Below are 13370 nucleotides of genomic sequence, written 5' to 3' on the forward strand. Positions count from 1 at the left end.
CTCCCTTCTGACATCGTGCTTAGATGGAGCCTGCTAACATTTAAGGGCTTATAGCAAGACGCTGGGTGTAGACTTATTTCTAGGATCCTAAGAGCAAAATCCATTTGCATGGTAAATGATTCTTCGTGAGAACTGAACAGAAAATTTGTATTCGGTCACATGGGTAACTTTGATTCCTGCCAGGGTCAGGCAGAAGAGCATGGGTACCCACACGAACGGGGGTCAAGAGATAGAAAAAGAAAGGGAACTCCCACTCTAGTGTTCTCTCTGCAGTCCCTCAAATCTGTAGTTTGTGAAGGTCATCATCAATCATCACATCGAAAATCCCTGTCATTGGACATCATATGCAATTTTCACTGATGGAAAATGTTATCTGTGGTGCAAGACTTGTCAGGATCACCTGGCGATCCCATTCACTCTCCATTGTAATTAAAATGCCCAGAATGTTTATTATGGTTATTGCTAATGCCTACTTAATGATCTAGGTTTCCACGACTGAAGGTATTGATATCAGAAGGTGCTAACGAGTATTGGATGGATCTCCAAGGGTAGGTGTTTTGTACTCACTTGAGGATGAGGGCCATGGTCTCCTTTCTGTCCTTCCCCTGGAACGGCAGAGATCCCGTGAGCATCTCAAACTGCGGAATAACAAAGAACAGGGAGAGCAAGTGTTCAGACCTACCGGATCTAATAGCAGAGAGTCCCAGATGGGCAACATGCAACCACAGTTCATTCATCCATTCAAAATCCTGACCCATCAAGCACAGGTGCTGTCCAACATGCTTTGAGTACATCAGTGAGCAGAATGGCCTCATGGAGCTCCAAGTTCACTGGGGAGGTGGACAGGTGATAAACACAGGAAGTATTGGACTGCAGCAAGAGGTGCTGCATGTCGTGGACACACAAAGAGGGGCGCGAAGGGAATGGCAGTTGGGCTGGACACCTTCTACGAGGTTATTTGAGGACCCTGTCCTTCTCTGGTGGGTGCTATGGAGGGGGCCAGGACAGAATGACTTCAGTCCATCTACAACATCTGGTAAAAACACGATGGCCCCAATAACATCTCCAATACAGGCTGCCTCACACTGAAATAATAAGTGGACCTTTGCCAGGATGGCCTCTGTGATAAAGACAGGATTGAGGGTCAGCCTTCCCTGAGCATGGATTTCTCTCATGCAAAAGCCCTGAGGACACAGGCTCTGGAGGCAGTGGCCTGAAATCCCAGGGTACTACCACAAAATCATGCACACCCAACTCCTTCTGAAGAAAGGTACTAGGGCAGCAGTGCCACCAAACCCTGTCCTTGAAAATAGGAAACTGAATCTAGCTGACATGGGCCACAGCATTGATCCCAGTCTGTGTCTTCGTGTCATTTCAGATTACTGTTGAACCTTGAACGACACAGGTGTGAACACCATGGGTGTGAAATACCCACTTACATGTGGATCTTTTTCCAATAAATATGGTACTATACTGTAAATGTATTTTCTCTTATGATTTTAATAACACTTTCTTTTCTCTAGCTTACTTTATTGTAAGAATACAGTTTGGAATACATGTACAAAATGCAGGTTAATCTACTGTTTATGATATCCTAAGGCTTCTGGTCGACACCAGGCTATTATTAGTTAATTTTGAGGGGAGTCAAAAGTTATATATGGATTTTTTGATGGCCTTCAGGGGTCAGCGCTCCTTATCCCTGTGTTGGTCAAGGATCAACTGTCTAAGAAAACAGCCTTGGTGCAGGACTTTGTATGATCTTATTAAATTGGACTTAGTTTTGATTTTGACTCTACTGTCTCTATCCCTTTAAAATTTATCCTACAGTATTTTTCCTCTGCATTATGAAAATCTTGGGAAATACATCAAAGTAGAAAGACCAAAGTAATGATCCATAATCCCATTATCCAAAGAAAGCCACAATCAACATTTGTGATTTTCTTCTACTACATTCTTGAAGCTGTTTTTTTTAAAAACACAGATAATGGTTTTATATACTCACCATTCACAGAATATAAAAACTTCTCATGCTGATTATAAACTCTTCATAATATCACTTTATATATGGATTTACCAAAATATGTTTATTTATTGTTGGACACTTAAAACATTTCCAATTTTCTGCTATTATAAGTAATATTGAAATGCACAAAAAAGCTTTCCTAAGAGTGGCTGCACCAGTTCACATTCCCACCAACAGTGTAAGAGGGTTCCCTTTTCTCCGCATCCTCTCCAACATTTGTGGTTTCCTGCCTTGTTAATTTTCCCCATTCTCACTGGTGTGAGGTGGTATCTCATTGTGGTTTTGATTTGTATTTCCCTGATGGCCAGTGATGCAGAGCATTTTCTCATGTGCTTGTTGGCCATGTGTATGTATTCTTTGGTGAAATTTCTGTTCATGTCTTTTGCTCATTTTATGTTTGGATTGTTTGTTTCTTGGGTGTTGAGTTTAATAACTTCTTTATAGATCTTGGATACTAGCCCTTTATCTGATTTTTCATTTGCAAATATCTTCTCCCATTCTGTAGGTTGTCTTTTAGTTTTGTTGACTGTTTCTTTTGCTGTGCGGAAGCTTTTTATACTATATGCTGGCAAATAGAACTCTAATAAAAATATAAAATATAAAAAAAAAGCTTTCCTAAGATTTGGAGTTATCCTTATGATGCACTCACTACCAGCAGTGAAATTACAAACTTAAAGAAATGAATGTAGTTAAGCCTTTATTAATATTCTTGGTTTGCTTTCTGAAAGTAAAATTTTAAAAGGATTTTAACAATTCCAGCCTGTCGAGGTGTTTGAAGGCTGTGCTACTACACTCGCACGGTAAGGGCTCACAGAACAGACCGCCTGTGATCAATTAAGACATGAGTCATAAACACCAGAAGTAAGAGAGTCCCTAAGAGAATCTGAAAGTAGACAAACATAACTAAATTGAAAAGTAGAATGCTCTGAAATATGAGCTGTTTATCTGACAGAACAGGATGAAAGTTTATAATCATGGAAACTAAAATATCTCTTAAGATAGAATCACATTGGCAAAAACCATTCTCTCCCTATTTTGGTTCTATCCTCTTTACCCTCTCTCCTTTCTTTCTTGAGTCCACTATGAATGAAATTCCATTTCAAGGAAAAACATTTTAGGCCATGTGAAATAAGAAAGCTATTAATCATTGCTATAAAGGTGGTGCCCATCCTAAACTCTGTGCATCATGTAACTATTGATTATGGATCAACCAGCAACGGGCACACATTTGCTTAGTGATTACATCTTAGCTTTGACTACGACTCCCGGGATCCACATCCTTTGTGTTTCTCTCCCTCCAGCCTGCTCTTCCTTCTACATTGTCCTTCTCCATGCAACACAGTAGGAAGAGCTGAACCATTTATGAACACCCAACACTGGCGTACATGAGTGTTCAATAAATGCTGCTTGGTAATGAAGATGATAGTGGTGGTGGTGATGACGGTGAGGCTATGTATTTCCTCAACCCATATATGTCTCTCTATTTTGTTTGGCTTCACTTCCCGCCCCTCTAAGGGTTCCCTTTCTATCACCTGTGGACAAAGGAGATCATTTTAGTATTACTGTTCTCAAAAAGAAATTTCTCAGTACTTAAGTATCTCATTAAATCAGGGCATTACTAGTGAGCTTTCCTGGGACATTATACATAGTAAGAGTTTTGGTCTGGTGTTGAACAATACTGAGACTGACCAAGGTTTCCAGGGAAAACTAATATAAGCCATGGTTTGCCTTGGGTTCTCATACTCTGGCACATGGGCTGGGGGTACCCCAACCGATGCATTCAAAGTCAGCACCAAGGTAGGCTGTGGAAATGTACAGAGGGAACCCAAAGAGACTCAGGTTAGCTTCACTGGGAGCAGTTATGAAATTTCGAGAAAGATAAATATTTTGATGTGTCTAAAGCAGTGGTTCTCAACTGGGGCATCTTTGTCCCCTAGGGGATATCTCCTGATGTCTGGGACAGCTTTGATGGTCAGGAGAGATGGGAAGTGTTGGTGCCAGTGACGTCTACTGAGTAGAGGCCAGTGATGCTACTTCCCACCCTAGAGTGCACAGGACAACCTCCATCCAAAGAATTGTCCAGTCTCAAACCTCAACAGTGCTGGAGTTAAAAGACCTGTCTGACGGACATCTAATGAACCCAAAGAGAGTGGCCAGCCCTGGGGCACAGACACGACACCACCACTGAAGGAGCCTGAGAGGTGCTGCGAGCAGTGGAACTAGATGGTTCTCCACAAGGGAGACACTTCACAGCAGGGAACCTACGATTCAGGTTCATCTGGTTGATCAATATTCTTAAAGAAGAACTCAAGAGCAAGTTACATCATAATCTGAAAACAGACAAGCACAAATCCTACAATGAAATAGACTATATGACCTGGTAGCAGTACCTGGGGCCGGGCACACAAGGCTGGGTTTTGCTCAGCAGGTGCATGTATGTTTGTGTGTAGGTGTGTCAAGGTGCATGGGGCATGGACCAGTCCACATCTCCCGGTGCACCACCCCTGCTCTGAGCATGTGAAGCTACGCTGATCTGCTTCCCTCAGCAGCCTCAGGGGTAGGTGTGGGTCTCCCTGTCCCTTCCCAGGGTGGCAACTGAGCCCTGAGCTGGCTACATGTGCTGCAGCAGTGTCTGAGCAATTTACACAGACACCTGTGTATGAGCCCCCACACATGCTCAGTGCTGGTGAAGAACGGGAAAAGTATCTCCGATAGTCTCACATATGATACCGGAGCATTCAGAAAACGTTCACAAAGCCCTCAACTTCAACGTCCTCTTAGAGCCTGAGTTCCAGACAAGTGTGGAGATAGGGATCTACCGTTGCTATGGAGACCATCACTACTGAGACCATTCTATTCCTGGTGACAAGTGCTTGACTTCAGACATGTGACTTTGCTCCAGGACAAGGATCTCCACCATCGGCGTGGGTGTCTTCATCCGAGCTCTCAGGGGGGCCCTCTTGCATCATCAGAGGACACGGGTGTAGTTCCTCGGTGGAGAAATGCCAGGGACGGGCAGTGGCCCCTCCAGTGTGCAGACCGTTCCTCCAGGTGCTCCCTCCACGGACCTACACCCTCTTTAACAAAGCTGGTGGGGGGCACCTTGTAAACACAACATGCCCTCAAATGACCTGACATCTGGCTGCAAGCTGGTTGCCAGGTGAGGCCCAAGGGTTCGGTGGGCAGGACGAAATGGGAATGTGATTTTGAGAACAATGGTGTGATCTCAAACCAATACTGAGGATTCTGGAGCCTTATTTCCACATCTAATACCAGAAAGAATGGTATCTTTGCTGCATAATGTAAAGATTTTTTTGGTTCAGGTGAGTTGCGAAGGTGCCTCATGAACGCTGAGAGCCAAGAGACTCACTCTATTATCACAGTGACTCCCCCTCCCGCTTCCTGCTGCTGAACAAAACAGAACTGGAACCAGCACCATGTGCTTCTCCAGCTGCTGTCAGACACTGAATGTGAAATCCTTTCGACTAAAGTGATCCTGCCGGTTCAGTAAGAAATGCCCAGCACCCGGGGCCCACGGCTCCTGGTGTGTCAGCGATGCCAGCCAGCGCTGGGACCAGGTCTCCTTTAGAAAAGCCAAGAACCATCCTCTGTGTGATATTCTCCAAACCCCAGAGCATTCCTATAGCTTTGGGACCAGGCAGCGCAGGGGGCCCCGCCCCAGGTGGTTAGACTGGGGAGCCCACAGGCATGTCATCCCCGGGGGACACAGAGCTCGCTGAGCATGGGTGCCTGTCTGTGATGGGAGTCCATGTGGAAGGTCACGGTGGTGCTTAGGAAATGCCTCGTGTTGGGGAGACACCCCGAGGTGGGGATTCACACCATAAGATGACAGATTTATAACAGCAGCTTGTCAAAGTGCCAAGAAGACACAAGACAGAGCCAAGCTACGGTTCCCCAGGCAATGCCTCTGAACCCCGCCGCTGGACACAGCCCAGCGGTCCTGCAGCCAGGAAGCAAAGCACGTGGTGTGGTGTCAAGATAGGTGGCCTGGACGCAGGGAAGCCACAGAGGAGTGACCCTCCACAGCGTCAGAAGTCCAGTCTGGGCAGAGGGCACGGGGAGCATGGAAGGCCACGGGCACAGAGCCTGCTGGAAGGACAGGTGGAGTGACAGGGCAAGGAAGGAGAGGAAGGACCACATGTCCCCTCTGGGGACAGGCGAAGGGAGCCAACACCACTTCTATAACGACTACAGGGTCCCCCGGGCTAGGCGGTGTCTGGGTATGGGCTCGGTCTGTGAACACGCAAGCTAAGAAAATTCAAGTTTCTAGATGTAGATGTAAAAATGTCTCACTCCATGTATATTTTGGCTCATGTTAATTTTTGTGACTAAGTAGAAGGATTTTGTGTTTGACATAAGAAAAATGTCTTTAATGTGAAAATCACCACATCCCTTAAACTCTTCATGCCCAGACCGTAGAAATGTTAAGTAGCAAGAGGGTTTGACGCTTAATACATGTGTGTCCTTATCTGAATCCCAGTTCTGTTTCCTGGCAGTGGGAATTTGGGACAGGTGGAGAAGTGGTAGGGTCAGGAATCTGGTGGCTTCCTTGTCCCCGGGGCACACAGGACACTGCCTGTATACACCGCAAGCATGGTTTTCCTTGGCCATTCCCGGACCTCTGAGCCGACGTGGGGATGGGCACAGGAGCTGGGAACCCGCGACAAGGGAGGCTGACGCAGACCAGGGAAGACCATTACCATGAGCACGCCGAAGGACCACCAGTCGGCGCTCTGCGTGTGTCCCCGCCGGTTCACCACCTCGGGGGCCATGTACTCTATCGTCCCGCAGAACGAGTACGCTCTCTTGTCGTGGTCGATGGCCTCCTTACTCAGCCCGAAATCTGCAAGTGGAACAGCACACAGCACCGCCTCAGTCTGAGGCACCAGAACTGTTTCTATGCTGAGTCCTAACCTGCGAGCTTCTGCGTCACATATGTGCATTGTACTCAGCTGGGCGTCACTTCTCCCACCCGCTCTGTCCTGGCCACAGAACCCGCCTTGGATGCAAGCGTCATCATGCCCCCGCATGGTCAGTTCCCCAAGTCAAGGACTCCCAGGGATCTACAAAGCCTGGAGTGCCTGGTAACAGGATCAAGAAGCTGTATTTCTTAGAGACTGACAAGGAGTCCCAGGAGTGTGCCCCTGTTGAAGGGGCATAGCAGGTGGACGGGCCCTCCGGTGTGCAGGTCAGCGGGCCAGGATGCAGGAGCGTGTGGGGCTGCTCGGAGGAGATGGGACGGAAGTGGTAGCTCTGAAAGAAAGGGCTGGAAGGGAGTTAGAGGCAGAAGGCTACCGGGGAAGGAGATCCCTGTGGTGAGGCACGTCTGATAAAGGTTGTGGAGCATTTGCCGTGGGAATGCAGTGAGCGCTTCCCGTCTCCCTCCTCCAAGAAATCCTCAGTGTGTCTATCTTTTTCCAAAGCCTGTGCGTTAATGCACTTAGTGGGTGAGGGATACAGGGGACACATTGGCTCCAAGATGATGGCACCCTCAGTTTCAGCATGTTTGGGAAGAAGGATGATATCCATCAGTTCCTTCCAGGGCCTCGTGGGGGTGGAGTAAGGTCACATGCTGAGCGAGAACATTAAACACCCACGGGTGGGTTTGCTCACTCAGCGTAGTGGCTTGCTTTGCACATTAGAGTGTGGGAGGGGGTTGTTTGTAAACTGTGCCTGGTCAAAATGGCAAATTAGCACATATTATTACCTTGGGGTCATGAATAATAATAATAATAATAATAATAATAATCATCATCATCATCATGATTATTGAACCAGAGAAAGCTGAAATGCTGTAATAGAAAAATTTGACATTATAGCTCAAAATGCCTTCCAGCTACCAGGCACAAGTGTGACTTTTATATGATATGTGCAATTCGTCGTTTGGCAGAGAAAACTTTGAAAGTATTAACAGAATCTTAAATCTCTACCACATGCTGCAAAACTCCGATGGCATGACATTTTAGGCTCCCTAGGACTCTATGCCAGGAGTGGGTGGCCTGAAGGTTCGATTAAATGGATAATCAGCTTCTGGTATATAAATTCATGAAACATTTCAAAACTCTAACTTTGAACATTAACAAGCACGTAAAACTATTTAGTCGATGTTTATTGCCGGTTACCATGTGCACTCCACCAAGTACTGGGGATCCGTGAAGACCGGGTAAACCCTTGAGAAGACAGGGTGGGGGGGGGAATGCAGGCCAGCAACAGAGGGGCAGTGTGACCTCATGGGGGCCACAGAGCAGGGAAGAGAGGTCTCAGGAAGAAGGGGTGCCAAGGTAAGCTCTGAGGAAAGAGCAGGGGTCGACCAGGCCCCCTGAGCAGGGACACGCTTCCAGGGGAAGAGGGGAGAGCGTTAGTTCAGGAACAGCAAATCGGTGGACATGCAGGAGTGGGTGTGTTTGCACAGGAGGCAGAACCAGGTCAGCAGGGCAGCTCACGGGAGGATGGCCCCCAGAGAGCCCCGCAGCCAAAGCCCCAGAACCTGTGAGCAGGTCACCTCCCAGGAAGTGGGGTCCTGCAGAGCTGCTGACGCCAAGGAACTTGACATGGGCTGGTGATCCTGGGTTATCCAGGTGGGCCCCGTGACACGAGGGCCCTTCTGTGGATTTGGGGGCAGGGTCACAGAGATTAGGGGGTGCCGTGATGCTAGCTGTGAAGAGGGAGGATGAGGCCACAAGCTGAGGAAGGTGAGCAGCTCCTAGAAGATGGAGAAGGCAGCAAACAGGCGTCCTGGAGCTTCCAGAAAGGAACGTAGCCCCATTGACACCCTGACGGTAGCCCCTGAGGCCCATTCTGGACTTGTGGCCTCTGGAACAGGAAGATGAGAAGCTGTGTCATTGTAAGCCACCGACTGTATGGAGACCGTGGAGACCGTGACAGCAGCAAGAGGACATGACTACAACGGGTGTCATGGAACTAGGGAGTGTGTTTTCAGTGTCCCCTAATGTGGTGGCACTGGGAGGGGTGTGAGGTTTCAGTAGGAAGGCAGGCTCACATGTGGATTCATACAGGGCAACTGAAGGCGGGAAGGAGGCTGTGGGGTCGGGACGTGCTACCCAGGAGAGCACCAGTATTGCCCAGGGGTGGGTCCTGTGCATCATCATCCTTGAACAAAACATCCAGGGATGAGAGTCTGCAGGGAAAGTGATGGAAGGTTCTGTGGTCAGGAGGGAGGAAAGGAAGGGAGCCTGGAAAGTCTGAGTATCTCTACATGCCCAGAGGACACACTCCTACATAGCTAATCCCTATGGAAGAAAACTTCAGCCAAAAGTGAGACCCATGTCAGCAGATGCTGGTGGGATGAGGGCTTTGGTTCCGAGCTGCTCCCCACATTTACCAGGGACACTGCTGTCCTTTACAAACCTGTGATCTTGATGTGTCCCTCTTCGTCCAGCAGGATGCTGAAAGAGAGGGAAGAAAACATGCTTTACAAGAGCCCTGGTCAGCTGAGGGTCATGCTGATCTCAGGGGGGACACAGCAGGGCAGCCAGGGCAGCAGTCACCACACAGATGTCACCTGCTACAGGCAGACGTGGGCTTTGGGATCACTGCTTCCCCAGTCAGCAGCTTCTCTGCTGAGCCACAAGTGGATTCCAATCCAGTGTTTGGGGTTAACCCAACAGAAGCAGGGGCCTACAGGTTTGAGACTTTCTGTAGCCCATAGGAAGGTTCAGGAAGCCTTCTGACCGTCCTTCATGAAGAACGTGATTGAGAGGGCTCAAGATTGCCTTGGTCTGTGGGGAATCTGGAGCTTCTTGAGTTTTTCCTGATCCAGGCAGGTCCTCAATGGCCAGAGGCACTATTTCTTCACATCACCCCTCTCTGAGCCCCACCCTGCCTCTCGGGACTGACCCAGCTCTGCCGGGGAAGCCTGTGATACCTTGGGCCCTGGCTTTGAGGAGGCTTGGGGCTCGGCAGGCTTCACCTTGCTGTAGGAGCTATCGCACTGGCTGCAAGCCCTCGTCCCACCAGTGTCTGACATCTAGAGCGTCAGTCTGGAGGGGGTGTCGTCCTCACCCTTCCTAGCTTTCCTGTGGGAGGGTGTTCTTCATTGCAGGGCAGAGGGAGATCCTATAAGGGCAGAGGCTGGCCAACACTAGAGGAAGCCCCTCTTCCAGGCCTTGGGGACCCCAGGGCTCCTAGTCTTCTGTTTCTTTTTTTGCTGTAATTAAATCCTGTCCCATCAGCTCCTGGAGGGTACTAGCCCAGCCTTAAAGAGACCAGAAGCAGAATGGAGAAAAAGCAAAGCAAGGCCTTGAGGATTCATATGTGATGCCTTCAACAGCCAGAGAGAGTAGTGACATTCTGACCCACACCAGCATACAGATGGACCAAAGGACAAGGTGCTGAGTGCAGTAAGCCAGGCAGAACACAGGAAACATGCCTTCTACTCATACGAGGGACCCAGAACACTCAGATTCATAGAGGCAGAAAGTAGGGGGTGCCAGAGGTTGGGCAGGGGAGGATGTGGGGTGTGAGTGTCTCACCAGGACAGAGTTTCAGTTTTGCAAGATGAAGAGAGTTTGGAAGGACAGTGCTGGTGGCTGCATGCTACACGATGTGAGTGTGCACACGGCCAGAGCTGCACATTTAATAATGGTTATGGTGCTAATTTTCTATTGTTTTTTTTTTTTTCTTTTTACCACAATTGAAAAAAATCTGCCATGGGATTGAGAAAAAAGAGACCTACTATTTAATTGAAATGTGAAGGAAAATGTTACAGCACATAATTAAAATGCCAATTTATCATGAAAGAGGTGAATGTTTTCATCTTTACTTTTCAGTTATACTTTGGGACCTACCCAGAAATGAGCAGCTTTCAAGATTAATCCCTTACTAATTCTAATTGACAACAAAATCTTCTTTCTTCGACTCTGCAATTAAATATTACTATTTTTAACTGTAAAGATCCCTTTGACCTTTAAAGAGAGAGAGAACCAGGGTGCACGCCCTAACGAGTGCCTGGGGCTCACAGCTTTGAGACCTGCCTCACGCTACCGCTCTCTGAGGGAGGCAGCTGGAGTTAATAGGATACTGTTCTCTCCTCGGAGATGCTGAAGATGAGGCCTTTTGAGATTATTTAAACTTTTATTGACGCATGCAGCCAGTGATGGCGTACTGTAGCTAACTACTGTAGGTAGTTAAGTCAAAGCCACGTCCTTCTGGTGTTGGACAAGTGTACCATGTATGGACACTACATTGCCCAGATGTTTCCCATAAACGACCACCACATCTAATAAAAATGGCATCAGAGAAGAGCCGTCTTCTCCTCAGCTCGGTGTAGATGGAGGAAAGGCTGTGGAGCATGGGCTGGAACCCCATGGCCCGAGCCCTTGGTGATGAGTCAGCCCAAGTGTACAGGCTGCCTTATGGCCAAAGCTGGTAGGTCCCACCAGCCTCTACCTTGTCCACCAGCAGTCATGGACCTCACCCTCCATGTGTGGGATCGAATGGTCTCACAGGACAGTGAATAGTGAGTGAGAACATCAGGGACTTGGCCTTTGGGGCTCTGGTCAAGCAACCCTACTGAACCCAAAATGGCACCCACTTGATCACCTTCTTCACGTGGCCCACTCCTATGAGTCTGCTCTACACAGAATATAAGAAAAAAACCTCACATGGAAACTGTGATTTTGGAGGGACTTTAATCTTTTAATTTAGAATAGATTGCTAAAATGTCCTAAAACATTATAGATGATCATTGCCAAAGACGCGCAAAATCTCATCAGAAGATCTGGGGAAACAGGTGCCACAATCTTTTAGAAAAGTTCTCTGAGAAGCTCATCTGACTTGCCACCTGGAAATGGCTGGCTGAAGTCGTGGCGAGGGCTTCCTAGCCCTGCAGGTGGACAGCAGAGAAGGGACAGGAGCGGAAGAGGCAAACTAGTATTGAGGTGGCCACATCTGAGGAGTTCCCCACTGTAGGGGAGGCGGCAGCTGAGAAGCAAGGAGGAGTGGGGGGCATGCCCCCTACCTGCCCAGCCTTACCCGGAACAGCAGGGACACGGCCCTAGCCTGGTCTTCCCTGATGTGTTGTTACGAGGATCAGGTGAGAGGCACTGGGAATGGATACGCCATTCCCAGTGCCTCTCACCTGTTTGGGCACCTTTTCAGGGGCGGGCAGATGGGACCTGCGTGGGAGGTGCCCATAGGAGGATGGCCCCAGTCTACACCTTTCTGGGCACCCATCTGGGAATCAAACAGAGAATCAAACAGAGAAGCTACCAGCTGGGGCGGCAAGAAGTGGGGTGTGGAGGCAGCGTCCTACTGTGTCCTCACTTACTTCTCGGGCTTCAGGTCTCTGTAGATGATCCCCAGGCCATGGAGGTGATCTAAAGCCAAAGCCAGCTCAGCCAGGTAGAACTTGACATCCTCCTCGGTGAACATCACCTAGGAAGAGAGAACAAGACCGTTCGGCTTATTCTGTGGCTGGTTTGTTTTGAAGAACTCTGCCAGAGAACGTTGTGAGTCAGCCCCGCAAGTGCACTCAAGTCAGTTCTGCTCTGTGGAAGATCACAGGCTCCCCCCAAGATGCTCTGCTGGCTCTTACAACGGGAAAATGAGTTTTCCTTATGGTCTGGAGAGGAGTGAAGGCAGGAGAGCGCTTCCCTACCAAGATGGCCTAATTAGCTCGTAAGTGGGGCACTTAATTCCCTCCTCCACCTCCTCCTCCCCCACCCAGGAATCATGTAGCACTTGGGGGGGGGGAACGTCTTTCTGGGTTGATATTTTAACATAGGTCGTTGGGATGTGAAGTGACACCTCAACATCCCGAAGGCCTGATGAGGGGCTGCTGAGAATGCATCCCGACTCCCTCCCATCTACCCAAAGTGGGCTGAGCTCTACCGGAGACAACAAGTACGTGGTGTAGAGTCAGTGAGGCACCCTGAGCCAGGGGAGGCTGGCTGAGAGGGACCCATGGGTGTCAGGGTCCACGAGTCGGACATCCTGGCTCAGGTGAGCTGAGGCATATGCTAGGCCAGGTGCCCAGCACACTTGAAAGCCATCATCCGAGGGACACTTTCGTACCTGTGGTGCTTGTTATAATCAGCGCGTACTGTTTAAAGTCACCTTACTAGGAAGCCAGATTGTCATCACAAACCATTCTTTACATTCACTGTGAGAAATCAGTGTCACAGAGACTAGAAGGGTAAGTTATCACTGAGCTCTCTCTGAACGCAGACACATGAGGAATCAACACATAAGCAGCAGGCGGCCTGGTACACAGAGTTAGAACAAGAGCTGTTTGGGGAACTGGATGGTGACGACGTCAGGCTGGAACAGGTGGAGCACATCCATTCCACAGAAGGGATACCCCCCA

At 48.7% G+C, this 13370-nt stretch overlaps 1 protein-coding gene across 6 annotated transcripts in view; it reads right to left on the reverse strand.

The window, feature by feature from the left end:
* The window catches only part of RPS6KA2 (ribosomal protein S6 kinase A2), a 345143-nt gene that overhangs the window by 58860 nt on the left and 272913 nt on the right, over nt 1-13370 (reverse strand). For all 6 annotated transcript variants that reach the window (XM_038526526.1, XM_038526528.1, XM_038526530.1 and 3 more), the window contains 4 exons: nt 12333-12439; nt 9413-9450; nt 6745-6887; nt 568-638 (listed from right to left, as the gene is read on the reverse strand). In XM_038526526.1, coding sequence (XP_038382454.1) covers nt 568-638; nt 6745-6887; nt 9413-9450; nt 12333-12439 — 359 coding nt within the window. The remainder of the gene's footprint in view (nt 1-567; nt 639-6744; nt 6888-9412; nt 9451-12332; nt 12440-13370) is intronic.

Source organism: Canis lupus, chromosome 1, assembly GCF_011100685.1.
Source record: "Canis lupus familiaris isolate Mischka breed German Shepherd chromosome 1, alternate assembly UU_Cfam_GSD_1.0, whole genome shotgun sequence".
In the NCBI taxonomy this organism is placed as follows: domain Eukaryota; kingdom Metazoa; phylum Chordata; class Mammalia; order Carnivora; family Canidae; genus Canis; species Canis lupus.